At 55.8% G+C, this 15,589-nt stretch overlaps 4 protein-coding genes across 4 annotated transcripts; 2 read left to right on the top strand and 2 right to left on the bottom strand.

The window, feature by feature from the left end:
• The first annotated feature begins 2,074 nt into the window (after nucleotides 1-2,074).
• Nucleotides 2,075-4,624, top strand: ZNF593OS (ZNF593 opposite strand). Its single transcript, XM_055331006.1, has one exon. The coding sequence runs from the start codon at nucleotides 3,761-3,763 to the stop codon at nucleotides 4,322-4,324; it is 564 nt and encodes a 187-aa protein (XP_055186981.1). The 5' UTR covers nucleotides 2,075-3,760; the 3' UTR covers nucleotides 4,325-4,624.
• Nucleotides 4,625-4,660: 36 nt separating this feature from the next.
• On the bottom strand, nucleotides 4,661-5,635 carry ZNF593 (zinc finger protein 593). The gene is made up of 3 exons (XM_055331005.1): nucleotides 5,345-5,635; nucleotides 5,049-5,111; nucleotides 4,661-4,957 (listed from the first exon to the last, which is right to left on the bottom strand). Exons 1-3 carry the CDS (start codon nucleotides 5,542-5,544, stop codon nucleotides 4,807-4,809), a joined length of 414 nt encoding a protein of 137 aa, XP_055186980.1. The 5' UTR covers nucleotides 5,545-5,635; the 3' UTR covers nucleotides 4,661-4,806.
• A 1,382-nt stretch (nucleotides 5,636-7,017) lies between these two features.
• Nucleotides 7,018-10,467, top strand: CUNH1orf232 (chromosome unknown C1orf232 homolog). Its single transcript, XM_055331004.1, has 4 exons — nucleotides 7,018-7,101; nucleotides 8,438-8,521; nucleotides 8,641-8,738; nucleotides 10,105-10,467. Exons 1-4 carry the CDS (start codon nucleotides 7,018-7,020, stop codon nucleotides 10,403-10,405), a joined length of 567 nt encoding a protein of 188 aa, XP_055186979.1. The 3' UTR covers nucleotides 10,406-10,467.
• Nucleotides 10,468-11,517: 1,050 nt separating this feature from the next.
• On the bottom strand, nucleotides 11,518-14,932 carry FAM110D (family with sequence similarity 110 member D). Its single transcript, XM_055332111.1, has 2 exons — nucleotides 14,582-14,932; nucleotides 11,518-12,811 (listed from the first exon to the last, which is right to left on the bottom strand). The coding sequence occupies exon 2, from the start codon at nucleotides 12,705-12,707 to the stop codon at nucleotides 11,859-11,861; it is 849 nt and encodes a 282-aa protein (XP_055188086.1). The 5' UTR covers nucleotides 12,708-12,811; nucleotides 14,582-14,932; the 3' UTR covers nucleotides 11,518-11,858.
• Nucleotides 14,933-15,589: the final 657 nt, after the last annotated feature.

Raw genomic sequence — 15,589 nt, 5'->3', positions numbered from 1 at the left:
GAAACCGATGGACCCTTTCTCAGAATTGTGCTTTTGGAAGCATTAGAGAAATGCTGAAGATTACAAAGAATCATAACCAAAACATATTTAAAACACGGATTTATAAAAAAAAAAAAACAAAAACAAAACACGGATTTATGGTGCCTGGCGGGCTCAGTCAGTAGAGTGTGCAACTCGATCTCGGGGTTGTGAGTTTGAGTCCCACGTTGGGTGTAGAGAAAAAATAACGTCTTTAAAAAAAATCCATACATTTATGATACAGTAATGTGTTTATCAGCATTAGATAACAAGACTGTTGGGTACCTGGGTGCTCAGTGGTAGATCATCTGTCTTTGGCTCAGGTGATCCCGGGGTCCTGGGATACAGTCACACATCTGGCTCCCAGCAGGGAGCCTGCTTCTCCCTCTGCCTATGTCTCTGCCTCTCTGTGTGTCTCTCATCAATAAATAAAATCTTGGGATCCCTGGGTGGCTCAGCGGTTCAGCGCCTGCCTTTGGCCCAGGGCGTGATCCTGGAGTCCCGGGATCGAATCCTGTGTCAGGCTCCCTGCATGGAGTCTGTTTCTCCCTCTGCCTGTGTCTTTGCCTCTCTATCATGAATAAATAAAATCTCAAAAAAAAAAAAAAAGTAACAAGGGGATGCCTGGATGGCTCAGCAGTTGAGCTCTGCTTTCGTCTCAGGGCGTGATCCTGGAGTTCAGAGATTGGGTCCCACATAGGGCTCTCTCAGGGGAGCCTGCTTCTCTCTCTGTGTGTGTCTCATGAATAAATAAAATCTTTAAAAAATATAACAAGACTGTTAAGTTAAATTGTCCTTTTTAATGTTATCAGTGTGGTGTTCAACTTGAAGAACACTAAACTGTGGGTGTGATCTTTGATTCATCTTCTCTCACATTATCAGTTAACAAGTACACATAGGGAATGCAGGAGCATAATGGAGAAGCCTGGGTCACCAGTGTGAGAACAGGGAGATTCACCATTTGGGTCACTGACCCTCTACTAGACCTAGAGATGCCCAATCCATGGCAGCTACATAGCAGGAGTGTCTGAAATGGGTTTATAACTATCATGATTTTGAAATAATTATGAGCATATACAATGTTGAGATATTTGAATAACTATAATTTGGTATAAAAATATCTGTGATTTTAATAGGTGACAAAGCCACAGATACTGTTCATACTTCAATCCATGTAGAAAGAAATGGTAATTTTATTTATTTATTTTTAAGAGATTTTATTTATTCATGAGAGACACAGAGAGAGACAGAGAGGCAGAGACACAGGCAGAGGGAAAAGCAGGCTCCATGCAGGGAGCCCGATGTGGGACTCGATCCCGGGACTCCAGGATCACGCCCTGGGCCAAAGGCAGGCGCTAAACTACAGAGACACCCAAGGATTCCCGAAATGGTAATTTAAAAAAATATTTATTCATTTGAGAGAGACAGAGAGAGCACAACCAGGGGAAGAGACAGAGGGAGAGGGGAAAAACAGACTCCTGGCTGAGCTGGAGCCTGCTCAGTGCTCAATCCTAGGACCCAGAGGCCATGACGGGAGTCAAAGGCAGATGCCTAACCAACTGAGCCACCCAGGCACCTCAGAAATGGTAAATTTCTATTACAAGTTAGCAAAAACATATCATTTTTTCCCATCCAAGTTTATGGGCCCCCTAAATTCTAAATCCCAGTGAGGAGCCTTTCTCTTAAAACAGTAGTCTGAAACATACTGCTTATTGTTGTCACCATTATCACCACCATCACCACCATTATCCCAGACCAGGAGACTCCCAGGAATTTGGAATCAGAATCAGTATCAGTATCATTTGCTGTGTGACTGTGCCTAATCTCCACACCTCTCTGAACCTGTTTCTTCCTGTCCAAAACAGGGACACCTAGACCTTAGTGCTGTGGAGATTTGCTTGAAGTATTTTGAAATCTGTCTTATGGAATAGAGCTGAGTTATTATTGCTTTAATTTTGTGAGCCTCTGACTATCCCTTTGGAATCCCTACCAGGAAAAAAAAAAAAAAAAAAAGGAATCCCTACCAGGGGTGCAACACCCAGCCTTCAAAGCCTGTCATGATCTTGCCCCAAATCCAAATTCTGTACTTGGCCTATGGATGGCTCATATAGTGTGTGTGTTTCAGTTATCATTCCATAATTTCACAGATAAATCCAGTTCTCTGGAACTTGGCCAGCTCTGCTGACCCCTTCCCATCTTCACATGTGGCATCAAACATGAATGCAGATTGTTGGCTGCTATTTTCAACATCTCCGCAGATCCCTGCAGGCCTTGCTCCCTCACTGGTGAACCAGTAGGCTCCAAAGGTGCAACACAGCCCTCACCTCTCTGGTTCCCTCCTTTGCTTCATGCCCCTCACACCCTGTGGGGCACATGCTCCTTCATCACTCCTCCGTGCTGTGTCCCTCTTTCACATTTTTGCCTCTCACTTCAACGACCTGCCCGTGGCACTTTGGGGAAGCCCAAAAAACAAAGACCTGTCTCCACCATCTTAGTTCCATTAAACACCTACCCTGAGTCAGCCAGCCCCTGCCTTCCCTGAACACGTAATCCTGCAGGGGAGAAATGGACAGGAACTCACCACTTGTGCTCACGTGCTCCCCTAAAAGGACTAGGGGCCTAACATTCACGATCTTGCCTTTATTTTGTGCCCCCGTCACCTGCCAGGGCTAGGGAGGTAAGGGCAGAGTAAATGGTAGCTTCTATTTTAAAGATAGTTTTCTGGGCAGCCCCGGTGGCTCAGCACCGCCTTCAGCCCAGGGCATGATCCTGGGGTCCCGGGATCGAGTCCCATGTCAGGCTCCCTGCATGGAGCCTGCTTCTCCCTCTGTCTGTGCCTCTCTCTTTCTCTGTCTCTCATGAATAAATAAAATCTTAAAAAAAATATAGTTTTCTGAGTTTATAAAAGTTACTTCTGCACGTTTATTGTAAAACATTCAAAGGTTAACAGCAGGTCATTATATCTCTATTCCATTCTGGAGTGGGGACCACTGTGAAGTTTCTATTCTCTACACAGGCAGATACTTTACATGCTACTCTGAAAATGTGCTTTTTTAAATATTTTTTTCATTTTATGAGATAGTCAATACCAAATGAAATAATACACATTTACTGCTTAGAATACTGCCTAGCACAGTCAGCTACTGTTTTTTAGCATGCCGTGGACAGCTTTCTTAATCAGTATATACTAAACTCCTTTTATTACTGTCCCCAAGCCAAGAATAGGAAAGTCCCTGCGGGAACTTCATCTTGGAGAAAGAAGCAATATATGCCCTCCCCCAAGGTAGGGGCCGTTGATCTAACAGAAACCAAGTGAAAAGGATTACCAATGTCTGGGGGAAGAGGCGGGTTAATAAGACACCCTGCCCCTCTTTTGCTGAGGGCTGACTGGTGATATACAGTCATCTGAGGGGTATGGATAGAGCCAGGACCCAACTCTGGTTGGCTCTCCTGTACCTGGCCTTCTAGTACCTGGTCCAGGTCTAAGACTTCCAAGTGCTATCAAGCAAGGCCTCTCCTGCTTACCCAGCCTGCCCTCCGTGGTGAGTGGGGGAGGTGCCGCTCAGGCCTGATGCTGATCTCTCTTGACAGCTGCTCCTGAGGCTGGCAGGACGGGCAGGAGGGGGAAGGGACCAGATTTAAAGGTCCATCTGCCCCGCCCCCTGCCAGACCTGGGAGGGCAGACGCTGGTGAGCATCCTCTGAGGCATGGCTCTCATGTATATGAGAAGTCGGAAACCTCTATGCCCGGATTTCTGCTCCTTGGTATCGTGAACACCGCTATCCTCATTCCTGCTTCCATCCCACAGGCCGCCAGGGAGACTAGAGGCATCCACCATGAGATTTCGACGCCTGACCCCTGGCTACTTCCGTGTACTACAGGTAAGTACCTCTCACCGATGGCTTCTGGCACCGACCCCCTACTTTCCCCTACCATTGCTGGGCTGACACCCCCAGAAGCCAGGCGGTCACGTTTCCTGCCGCCTGAGCAGCCAGGGCCCAGATGGGCAGTGAAGCGAGAGGGATTGGGGTGGAATCTCCCTGGGGCAGCAGTGGCATCCATACCTTCTTCACCCAACTGTACCTTCCAGTTCCTTCCTACCCACTACCTTTTGAGAAGTCTCCCAACTGACCCCTCAGATGGACCCTCTGTGTACCTTCAGATGCAGATAGCTGGGGAGCTGAAAGCAGAGCCCCGGAGTCCACTGGCTGGGATTGTGGCTACACTGCTGGCTGTCCTTGGACTGGGTGGCTCCTGCTATGCTGTCTGGAAGATGGTGGGGCAGCGGCGGCCGCCACAGGCCTGATGATAAAGTAGGCGGCCTCCCACCTGGGTCCTGGGGGAGGTGACTCAGCGGGGGCTGCAATCTTGGGAACACACTTCTTTTCTGAGGGTCAGTTCCTGCTCTCATGGGGAAGACGACAGTATTAACCAGACCCTCCCTCTCTCCTTTACTGACTTGGGCTCCCTCTGGAGGCTCCAGCTCAGATGCCCAGGACCCCTGAGGGAAGGCAAGGCTGTAGGGAAAAGCTGGACCAAGTGGGGAACAGACACCCTAGGTCCTGTAAACAAGAGTAACAGAGAAACCGCACAGCCCAGGAGTCTGGGGGAGTGGCCTGGAGATTACAGTCAGAGGCAAGTCTTCTCTATCCAGTTCCTTTATTGGGGGTGAGAGCACCCAGGAGAGGCCATCCACTCCCCAAACCCAGGGCCCAAAGAGGCCGGCACAGCCCCTCTCAGCCTAGCCCTTGCAGTGCTGTCCATGGGCAGCCCCCGCACTTTGCAGCCTCAGGTCATGCAGGGAGTTGTGACCATCTCAGGGACCTCAGTGGATACTTCCGTGGGCACTGCCAGTCGCTGGGGTGTCACATAAGAGCCCATACCCGCTGCCCTTTCCGCCTCCTCCTGACTGTAGGGCTCCACGCTCAGCTGCTTTAGCCTGGGAGAAAGAAGAATGACAGTTGGGAGCTGACCAGATGCAAGCCCTGTGTGCCCAGCACTCATCCATCAATCCTCTCCTTACCCCATACCTTTTCTTGTGGTCTTTGGATCGGAAGTGGGTCTTCAGGGTGGCGGAATCAATGAAGTACCTCCTGCAGCGATGGGAGGCGGGTAAGGAGAAGAGTGAGCTGAAGCCTCAGGTAACGCCCACCTCCCTGAACCGAGCTCTTCCTGACGCCAGGCTGCGCGCCTGAACGGATGGGAGGCCAGCCCACCCACGGGTCCCACGAGAGGAGACCCCGCGCGTCCCGCGGGCCGGACCACACGCCCCCGACCCGTCCCGCCTACCCTTCTCCTCCCCGGGCCAGGCCCGGCCGGGACTCACGCGCAGGCCAGACAGCGATGCAGGCCGCCCCCCGGCAGGTCGGGGTCGGGCTCAGACGCTGGGTCCGGCCGAGACCGCGCGGGGACCTGGGGCCGCAGCTCGCGGTGAATCTCATCGAGGTCGGGCCGCCGCCGCTTCGCCTTCATCTGGCGGGCCAGGGAGCGGGCTCGGTGCGCACCTGTCCGCCGGGCGCGACCCATGTCCAGGGACAACGGGCCCGGGGGGCCCAGAGCAGGCAGCGGAGCACACGTGCGGGCGCTTCCGGATTGCTGGGTGACGTCACGTGACGCCCGGGGGTGGCGCGGGCTCCTCCGGACCGCCCCGGATGACGTCATCGCGCTTCGCAGCCGGAGCGCCCGCCGGCGGCGGTCGACGTCAGTGACGGAGGCCGGGCGGGGCCCAGGGCAGCGTCCTGCGCCTGGGGCGAGGCTGTCGCGGGGTAGCGGCCGGGTGCAGCGCGCCCCGGGCTTCCGGCCCCCGCCCTCGCGTCCCGCGGGGCCCAGCCTGCCTCTGCGCCATCCCCTGGCAGCGTCTCCCCTTGCTTGTTCCCAGATCTTGGATTCCGCGGTCAGTGGGAAGAGGGAAAATGCCTTGAGCATCTCCGGGAGGCACTGAAAAATGTCCGTGATGTGAATAAATGAATTAATGAGTGAGAGTGAGTCAGTGTGCCGCCCCCACAGGCTTCGGGAGAGCCCTCCAGATCCCGACGAAGGCCTTCTCACCACCTCGCCCTTACTCCCTTGCGTCTCCATCCTTCATCCGCCCGCGTCCAAATCCGTGAGCAAGCAGTGTTCCTCCTCAGGAAGCACAGTGCTCGGGCACCCCCTCAGACTGACCGGGGGTCAGCTTCTCCCCGAGGAGGTGCTCACGGAAGGACTTCCCCACTTTGCCCCCTTTTCTGAGCCCTGGACTCCCAGGCATGGGCTAGCAGCCAAGGCAGAGAGCCAGCCTAGGGGTGCGTGATCAGGGCGGGGAGAGGGCCAGAGAGCCTCTCTCCATTCATCGGAGCCTGGTGCCTTCCTGGCTGACCAGAGGAGCTCAGCAATAATTCAGGGACTCCAGCTCTTTGGAACCTGTTGCCTGGAAACAGGGAGACATGCACGTGCATCCCTGGGGAGAGGAATCAGTTTCCAGACCAGACAAAGCAGTGAAATGTAAGCTCAGGGTGCCAACTGGGGGCCTTGGGACCTCCTCAATCCAGTTCACAGCTAAGTAGGGATATAGGGCAGGCCCCCCTGAAGGCACAACTGGTATGGCTACAGTCCCAGAGGCACCAGTCCAGTCTGGGTCTTGGGCCCGAGGACTTTATAAATGGACTTTGTGGCTGAAAGATTTTTCTGGAGCCATTCCAAGAGATCAAATTCAAGTACCCCTAGGGCCAGGAAGGAGGACTCCATAGAGATGTCTTCATTATTCTTGGCCAATATGGGTCAAGACAAGGGGCTGAGGCCACAGAAGCGAGTTCTGTCCCACCCCCACCCCAGACTCCTCTGGATCAGGTTCACCTGCTGGGCACTGTGCCAGCTGGGGAGCCTGGTGCATCTTTAATGAAGTCACCTGATCCCTGGGACAGGCTCTCGGCCTCACCAAGTTCCTGGAGCCAGACCCACTGGGTGCCCACTGAGTCAATTGCCTTCTTGAGCTTGGGTGCCAGGTCGGTTTCCCCTGCAGCCATGAACCAGGCATTCTGGAAAACCTACAAGTCCAAAGTGTTACAGACCCTAAGTGGGGAATCTGAGGAGGACCTGGCAGAGGAGGTGGGTACCATCCATGTTTGCTGGGTGGGTCATGGCAGAGGGGCTGCAGGAGTGAAAGGTACAATGAAGGGCAAGGGACAGGCTTGGGATGGGGGCATATTTGTGCAGAAGCAGTTGGCACATTCAGAGATGACAAATGGCACAGTATAGAAAGCCAGGGCATTTAAGAAAACTGAGGAAGAAGATTTGGGGGCCACCAGAAGAATGGTTATTGTCTCCAAAGATCTCAAAGGCGACCACGTGGAAGATATCCTTCCAGGACCAAAGGGCAGTAGCCACACAGGGTATATGCAGCTTGACACAACTTTCTAATGAGCAGGGCTGCAGACCTGGGATGGCTTGCCTTAAGAGGGAGTGAGCTCTATGGTGCTGGAAATAGGAAAAGTGGTGCTCGCACATAGGTCACTGTCGCAGCATCAGATGAGAGCCAGACTTGGATCATGTTTATCCTAACATTAAAGATCAAAAAAGCTCTGAAACTGGGAACAGTCTTGCATCTAGAGGCTGTGATAAGTGGCAGTTGTGCAAACAGATGTCACAGGGACGGGAAATATTTCTGAAGGGTGTGTGTGTGTGTATGTTTGTAAATAAGTTTATGTCTAGACCGCTTGGTATCCAAGGAGGGGCTTGTGTAGAAGTATCTGTGGGTCAGTAGTAGGATTGGAATCCATGTAAAATACCTCATGAAGTTGTATGTGTAGGTGTGAACCAGATATAAGTATTCAGGAAGTATATAAGTCTCTTCCTGAATCCCTCTGTGAAGGCATTTGCAGGTCTCAGGTTTGTATAGCGTGTGTGTGTGTGTGTGTGTGTGTGTACATGTCTGTCTTCATGTCTGTGGATGGATGGAAAGGTTTAGTGTGCTGCAGGTGGGCCTTGGCACAGATGTCTGCATTCATATAAGTTCACAGGTATGAATGGTATAACTGTGTATGTGTCCTTATGTAGGTGCTTCACAGCATGTACATCTATGTACAGGTGAAGAGGTATAGCCGTGTGGAGGCATGCGAAGTACGGGTGTGTGTCCACATCAGCATGCATACCCTTGTCCACACATTTTTGGGTGTGTGTGGATATGTCTGTGGGAGGGCAGGTATGTGTGCTCAAGGGTGTCTGCAGGGATTAACTATACAGGCAAGGTATGTGATTGGGAGCTTTGTGTAGAGGTATAACCTGGATGGATGGATGGATGGATGGATGGTGTGAAGGGACTAGATGGGTGTTTAGGTGTGAGGGTTTGGGGTGCCAGGGTGTGCATACCGGGCTAGCAGTGGGGGAGGGAGGTCCTGTTCGTCTGGAGCCTTTCTCATGCTAGGGAGGGGGTCTTGTGTCCCAGCGAGGGAACCCAGCGTTAGTGGAATCTGAGCCAGCCAGACCTGCGGAAGAGGCTTGCCATCCCATGTCACAGCTGGCCCGCCGGGTGAGTTCTTCCTTCTTTACCCCAACTCCTGGGGGTGGGGGGAACCTGGTAGAGGCTACTGTGGAATCCTGGGAGGTGGTGCTGTGACCCCTCCCTGATTCCCAGCCCCTTCCTCCCAGGTTCAGGGGGTTGGGGTGAAAGGTTGGCTGACAGTGTCATCTCTGTTTAACAAAGAAGATGAGGACAAGTTGCTGCCACCGGAGCCCTGTGCTGACCAGTATGTGTGTGTTGGTGGGGGCTGGGATGGGCCTGGAGTCCCCCTTCTCCCATGTCCTTTCTTTCCGGTCTATTTGTGTATCTTTCTGATCAAGGAGGGAGGGGAAGGGCCAGCCCCTGGCTGTTTCAGTTTCTCTCAGCAGGAAAGAGGCCAAATCAACATATCTGGAGATTAGGTTAGATCTCAGGAGGATTTAAAGGGCTGTTGGGATTGAGGTGCTAGAAGGTATTTTAGGTGCTCTCTCTCCCCATCCACATGGGAGGGGCCATCTCCCTACAGTCAGGGAACAGAAAAGTGAAACTTTAGATGTTTGGAACAGAGGGTGGCCCAGATCATTGATTCCCGATACCGGTCTAAACCCTCATCCTCCTAGGGAGTTTGTGCCAGACCCTCCTTCAAAGATTCTGATTCAGCGGATATGGACTGAAGCTGGGATCTATACTTGCAGCATGCTCCTGAGGACCCGAGGCACACTAATTTAGGAACCACTGAATCAGAAAGGCTTTGAAGCTGAGGGGTTAGCGGTTGGGACCCCAGGCAGCTCCTCTCTCCTAGCTCTATTCCGGCCTTCCCTCCAGCCCAGCAACGCCCCCTTTCTTTGACATTCCCCTATTCCTTCCTCCCGGGGGTCCCCCAGACCCACCCATCTCTCCAGCCGCAAGGTTTCCTTTCTTCCTTCTGGCAGTCACCGCCTGACCCTCCCAGGGCTCCAAGGACTCTTCCTCAGATCTGAGGCTCCCACCTCAAGACTCATCACCAATCCTTGACTACCCTTCCCCCCACACTCCCTGCCACCCACCCCCCGCCCCTCCCCACTAAGCCCTGATCTAAGCCTTTCTCATCTACTTGGGTCGCTCCACCCGTCCTTTTTTCTAGTGTTCCCTCATTTTCCTAGTCCTCCTTTCCCTCCATCACAGACCCTCATCCCCGCCCCCGCCGTGCCTCTTTCCCCGGGGCCGCAACCTTGGCTTCCCCGACTCCAGCTCCAGGAGCCTGACCCCGCCCCAAGCGCCGCTGGGCCCCGCCCCTCTTCCCGGGCTCCCCGCCCCGCTCTCCACACCTGGCGCCTTGCGCTTCGCGGAGGCCGCGGGCTCTCCCCGGGTCTTTGCTAAACTCTCTCCCCGGGGAATCCTGGTGTCGGCTCCCTCTTCCCAGACCCCTCACCTAACCCCCTGACCCTGTCCCACCCTAGCCCCCTTTCCCTGTGCCTCTGAGCTCCTCCCCTGGCCTGCAGTCACCCTGCGCCCCAGGTCACCAGACCTCCGCCTGGCTCGGCCTGCCGCACTCCTAGCGCCTGCGCCCCGTCTCCCCCTCTTCGTCCTCTCCCCGGGCCTCTGGGCCGGTGACGCTCGTCCTTCTCCCGCAGCCCGCTGGCGGCGCAGTCCCCCTCGCAGGCGGTGACCGCGACGGAGGCGGAGCCGCGCGGGCCGGGGTTCTGGGACGCGTTCGCCAGCAGGTGGCAGCAGCAGCAGGCGGCGGCGGCGTCCATACTGCGCGGCGCCGAACCCAACCCGGAGCCGGACCCCGAAGCGCGAGACGAGGCCGCGGAGGAGGCTGCCGAGCGCCCCGAGCCGGGGGAGGCCGACACCGTGGCCGGCTTCAAGTGGGGCTTCCTCACCCACAAACTGGCCGAGATGAGGGTGAAGGCCGCGCCCAAGGGCGACTAGCCTGCGGCCCACCAGGGCACCCGCTCCTTCCTTCCCCCGCGCCCATAAAAACCCTGACCCGACACCCCGCGTGACCGCGTGTCTTTGTCCGGACAGCGGGGATGACTGCTTTTGGGTGGGCAACCTCAAGGCCGGGTCCAGCTCAAAGGGTCTTCCCCCTCCCTTCTCCCACAAACCTACAAGGGAAAAATGACCAGACAGTCCTGGTGTAAGGATAGATTTAGTCCGATTTAGGGCGCAACTTTCCAGGAAACGGGGGCCCCAGAGGACAGGCCTCATTGCCCTGTTCAGCCTCTTTAATTCGACAAGTAGCCCGTGGCCCTGCTATGTGCACCATCCCTGTACAAGGGGAAGACCAGCGGGTCCCACACAGGTGGCACGTTGAGTCACAAAAATAAGGCTGCACCTGGGAGCTCAGAGGAGATGAAGCCGACTGGGGAATTCAGGAATTTCTGAGGGAGAATGAATAAATGTAATCTTGGAAAGATTGAGTGGAAAGAAAGGGGAAGGTAGCCCAGGCAAAGAGGGGAACCCTAAGCAGGGACTTGGAGGTGTGGTCGCATGAAGCAAACAAAGGACCTGGCGTGTCTCTGAGGGAAAGGAAGATAGTGGCTAGATGTGAGGCTGCAGGTTAGCAAAATCCTGCTTTGAACGGATCCCTTCAATTCTGAATTCTTCCTTTCTCAGCCCATCCATAGCTAGTAACCAAAAGGAGGCTGCACATCTCCAGGAATGGGGCCCCTTTTCGGGTGGGGGACCCCAGATTTCTGGAACAGACCCCTCCCCAAAACTCTTCACAGGCGCTATTCCTGGCTCCTGGATCTGGTTGGGACCGACCTGGGGTCGGTGGAGGAGATGATCACAAGAGTACTAATCAGTAGTGGTCTTAGCGTCTGTCCTTTATCGAACACTTTCTGTAATGCAGGGCACTTTGCAACGGTGCTTTAAGACCGTTTCAAAAATACCCTGATCATCGAGGGGTGCAGCTGTGCTTCGAGGAGGTTAAGTGCTTCCCCAGGGTCACACAGTGAGCCTGGAACCCACACTCCAAAACCCACGGGTGTAACCCCGCAAACCCGGCCCTCCTTCCTCCATACCTGCTCTCTAATCCAGCATCACGACTCCTTTAATTAACGTTTTGCCTTTATTCAGTAGATTCTCTGATCCCCCACTCCAGGCTTCTCTCCCCAGACCCGGCCTCCACAGGAGCCACGTAGCTGCCCCCTCCCCCTCCGTCGTCTACTCTGGGAAGGGCCTTCGGAATGATTTTGTCCCATCCTCCCAAGGTTCACAGGGAGAGACCAAGAACCCGGAGGGAAGGGCTCCCTAGAGGCACCCGGCGCGTCGGAGGCGGGGCGTCCCTGCCCGTGCCCGGGACCAGCCCTGCGCCCACCCCTTCACCCTCCTGGGGTCCGGGACTCCCCGGAGCCCGCTCGGGCCGCAGCGGCGGCAGTCACACCTCCGACTCGCGCGGCGGGCCGCGGGCGCGCTGGCAGCCGTACAACCACTGGATGACGCGCGCGTTGCGCTCCACCACGGACACCTGGGGGCGCCCGTCCCGCGCCGAGCCCGCCGCCTCTGAGCCGCCGCCGCCGCCGCCGCCGCCGCCGCAGCCGCCGCCGCCGCGGTCAGCACCGTCCGGGCGATCCGTGTCGCCATCGCTGGACGTCCAGTCGGTGGTGTCCCCAGAGCCGGGCGGCGGCGACGCTCCGGGTTGGGGGCTGGCGTCCGCGCCCCAGCTCTGCGGAGAGAAGCGCTCAGCGCCCAGCACCTCCACCAGCGCGCGCTCCAGGCCGCAGTAATTGAAGAAGCGCTCCTTCTCCGACAGGGGCAGTGAGCATGTGGGGCACAGCGCCCGCTTTCCTGCCGCTTCCGGGGCATCTTGGGGCGCTGCCCAAACCCCAGGAGCTGCTGGTCGCTCCGTTGGGCCCGGACTACTCGAGGGGGCGTCTCGGGGGGCGCCCAGGAAGAGGCGCCGCACCAGCCCCTGGCCCTTGGCGTTCTCTTTGTTCACCGAAGCCTTGCAGTCCCGCTTCTGGCGGTAGAAGATGAGGGAGTCAGGCCTGGGCAGCCGCCTGCCGCTGCTCCGGCGGGCGGGTCTGGGCGTCCTGGGCGATGCAGGGGGGCCCAGCTCATTGCAGGCGTGCGGGGTGAGCGGTCCGGGACCCCCACGCAGAGCTGGCTCCTGGCGGCGTGCTATCACCTGGTGTGTCTTGACATACTTGGCTTTGTCGGCCTCCAGCCTCTCCACCGCGCTGGGGGTCCGTCCCCTGGATGGGGTGGAGGGAGAGGCCAGGATCATCTTAGCAGAGCTGGGCAGGATAGTACCCCATAAGCCACTGGAAGTAGGCAGCTACTTGAGGAGCCAAGAGCAGTTGGCTGGGGGGGGGGGTGTCCCCCTGGTGCCTACAGGGAAAGAGGAACAGTCAGTCAGGGAGAGAATAGATGTCCCTGCACCTCTCCTGCAACCTCTCCTGCAGGCATTCCTGGGAATAGGATCAGTCAGCCACCCCTCCCCCAACTAAAAGGGCCAGACCGTGCCTAAGGGGCAGAGGTTCAGGCTACCCCTTCCCCCCTCCTCTATCCCTCAAAGACATTGAGCAGGGGCGCCCTGGTCACCCAGAAACATGCCCCTTTGAGGGTGCCCCAATCTGACTGGAGAGCCATGCCAAGCAAGCATCAGCAAGTGGGACACTTGGAAAAGGAAATGGGGCTGGTCCCAGTTCAGTTCCCGAAAGTGGCCTCAACCGGAAAAAATACCTCTTCCCAACCCAGCAACTTTGAGTCCAAGACAAGAAGGTTCCCCAGCCACAGGCTGGCTCCAGCAGGGCCCACCCTTCCCGCCCCCAAGCACCGAGGTCAGGGATATAACCACAGGGTAGGAGCCTCCAGTAATTGCAGCCAACTGCCCTGCCCAGTCCCAGCAGGGCCAAGGGGGAAGAAAGAGAGGTGGCCACCAGGTCATGGCAGTCAGCTACTTGCCACCTCTGTACCCCTGCCAAGGGAATTCCTCAATGCCTACCTGTAAACACCACCTCCCCTACCTCTGCATTTTCATTTACAGAAAAGGAAATTGGTAGAGAGGAAGGGGCTTGCTCAGGTCTGAGAGTTAGAGACTGGGGTTGAAACCCAGGTCTCTAGCCTTGCAGTGCAGAACTAGTTCAGATGGCTTCTCTCATAGCCGATCAGAACTTCCCTCTTATGTTTTGCTTCTATTCTTGCTGCTATAAAACCAAGCTCTTTCCATTAGACATGGGCCCTTTGCCTCACTAAAAAGTTGCTTCCACGAATTCTTCCCAATAACCGCTCCCAGAAATCTGCCCTTAGGGTCCCTGCCTTCTTCTCATCCTGAGACCCTGTGACCCTTGTCCGCCACCTCCCCTCTATCACTGGGGAAGGGGACCAGGAGGGGCTGTAAATCAAGAGCTGACAGTTCTGTTGGCAGTAACAGAATGGGCCACCCACACAGCTCAGCACACCCCATACCACCCCGGCTCCCTCCTTCCTGAATCCTCCATTCAGCTGAAAGGGGCACAGAAGTTCTGAGAGCTGAAGGGACCTCCAGTCAGGAGGCAACAAAAGAACAGAACTTGCAGGGTTGGGGGGAGCCCCCCCCCCCCGCCCAGACCTGTCCTTGCTCTGTCTCTGTCTGTCTCTCTCTCTGTCTCTCACAAACCCCTATCTAGTGTCTAGTAAGTCAGTCCATAGGTAGTTGGTAACTGGGAACCCAGGCAGCAAGAAGAGCCTGGCAGTGCTCTCAAGAACTCTACCAGGCAATGGGTCAGATTCCAAGGTCTCAGGAGGGCATTGTGCTTGTCTGACCTTATGGGTATCCTCCCAGCGCTCTCTCCTCTTCCCAGCCCTGAGCAGCAAGGCTATAAAAAGTCCCTAAACACAAGGACCAAAATAGTCTGTGTCGACTGTCTCTTCCCTGCCTCCTGGGTTGGCCCTGATGCTCACCACGGACGTTCCACCCTAGAAGCCTGGCAGACATCCTTGTGCCCTCTGTCCCTTTGCCCACCTCCTCCCAGTCCTGTGGTTAGTGGTCTGAACTTTGCCCATGACTTCAGCTCTGGACGTGGGCTGGGGACTTGCTCACCGGCTTGGCGCCGGCCTCCCTGCCCTTGGGTCCCCCAGTGCCTTCCCACCCCAGCCCTGGGTTCAGGAAGCACTCACCTCTGGGTATGGAGGCTGAATGTAGGGGTCCCTGGGCAGGATCAGACAAGGGCAGAAGGGACAGCAGGGACTGGAAGTAACTTTGGTGGCAGCCAAACCTCACTCTCCACAGGAAAAGGAGAGAGAGCCTCCCCCCCCCCCCAGATTAACCCTTGCCTTCCTGACCCAGAGCCCAGTCTCTAGTTAACTCCTTCCTGGTCACAGTCTCAGTGCTGGAGAGGACCTTTGGACCATGTCCAGCTTCTTTCATTATTTTATACAGATGATCACACAGGCCCTGACAGGTTATGCGATCTGCATGAAGGTGCAGTGAGCTTGGGGTACAGCCAGGACCCAGACAAGGTCTCCTGACTCCCTAGCTTCCTTCAGAGGCCTAGGGTAGGGATATGCTATTCATGGGGGGGTCAGCCTCCTCTGCTAGGCTTTGGAAGAACCTGTGGGTTAAAATGCAAAGGCAGAGCAGGGTTCTAGCTGACTGTGCTTATTTTCCTCTGTAGCAGGTTTAGGCCTGTCCTAGTTGGGGTGTGTGGATGGTGGCAGGCCCGCTCTCCCTAGAGGTGAGGCCAGGAATCTGCAGCCGAAGGGTGAGGGCACTGGGGCTGCGGATGTGCAAGGTGAGCCAGTCCTAGCAAGTCTTGGCATGACAGTCACCTCGGAGCCTATTGGAGGTGCCTCTGCCCAAGTCCTCCCATGGCCAGTGGAATTGGATGGGAAGAGGGTTATGAATGGATGATTCCAGGGGCCTTTGGCCTCCTTTCTCCTTTGCCCCATTGGGGACTTCTCTTGTCTCAAGGGGGAGCCATGTCCCCAAAGTGCTAGTGCCAGGAGATCACCTCCCCTCTGCGTAGTAAACTGCAGCACCCAGAGCTCAAAAATCAACACCCTTGCCAAGGGGCCCCTGCCTCCCTCTAGCTGGCCACTTCCCACAAACCTTTTGCCCTCCCTTGTAGAACTTGTAATGTTTGCAAAGCACATTTGCACCCGTGCTCTTGGATCTCCCTTGTCTCT

The sequence above is a fragment of the Nyctereutes procyonoides genome, unplaced genomic scaffold (genome assembly GCF_905146905.1).
Source record: "Nyctereutes procyonoides isolate TBG_1078 unplaced genomic scaffold, NYPRO_anot_genome, whole genome shotgun sequence".
Classification (NCBI taxonomy): Eukaryota; Metazoa; Chordata; class Mammalia; order Carnivora; family Canidae; genus Nyctereutes; species Nyctereutes procyonoides.
This window is presented reverse-complemented; position numbering and strand designations above follow the sequence as displayed.

Bases quoted from the DNA above. Each gene is read 5' to 3' on its own strand.
- ZNF593OS (XM_055331006.1), top strand. From the start codon at position 3,761: ATGCCCGGATTTCTGCTCCTTGGTATCGTGAACACCGCTATCCTCATT.
- ZNF593 (XM_055331005.1), bottom strand. From the start codon at position 5,544: ATGGGTCGCGCCCGGCGGACAGGTGCGCACCGAGCCCGCTCCCTGGCC. The intron at 5,112-5,344 runs GTGAGTCCCGGC...CCATCGCTGCAG, and splicing joins CATCGCTGTCTGGCCTGCGC to GAGGTACTTCATTGATTCCG. The intron at 4,958-5,048 runs GTATGGGGTAAG...TCTTTCTCCCAG, and splicing joins TCCAAAGACCACAAGAAAAG to GCTAAAGCAGCTGAGCGTGG.
- CUNH1orf232 (XM_055331004.1), top strand. From the start codon at position 7,018: ATGAACCAGGCATTCTGGAAAACCTACAAGTCCAAAGTGTTACAGACC. The intron at 8,522-8,640 runs GTGAGTTCTTCC...CCTTCCTCCCAG, and splicing joins TGTCACAGCTGGCCCGCCGG to GTTCAGGGGGTTGGGGTGAA. The intron at 8,739-10,104 runs GTATGTGTGTGT...CTTCTCCCGCAG, and splicing joins CCGGAGCCCTGTGCTGACCA to CCCGCTGGCGGCGCAGTCCC.
- FAM110D (XM_055332111.1), bottom strand. From the start codon at position 12,707: ATGATCCTGGCCTCTCCCTCCACCCCATCCAGGGGACGGACCCCCAGC.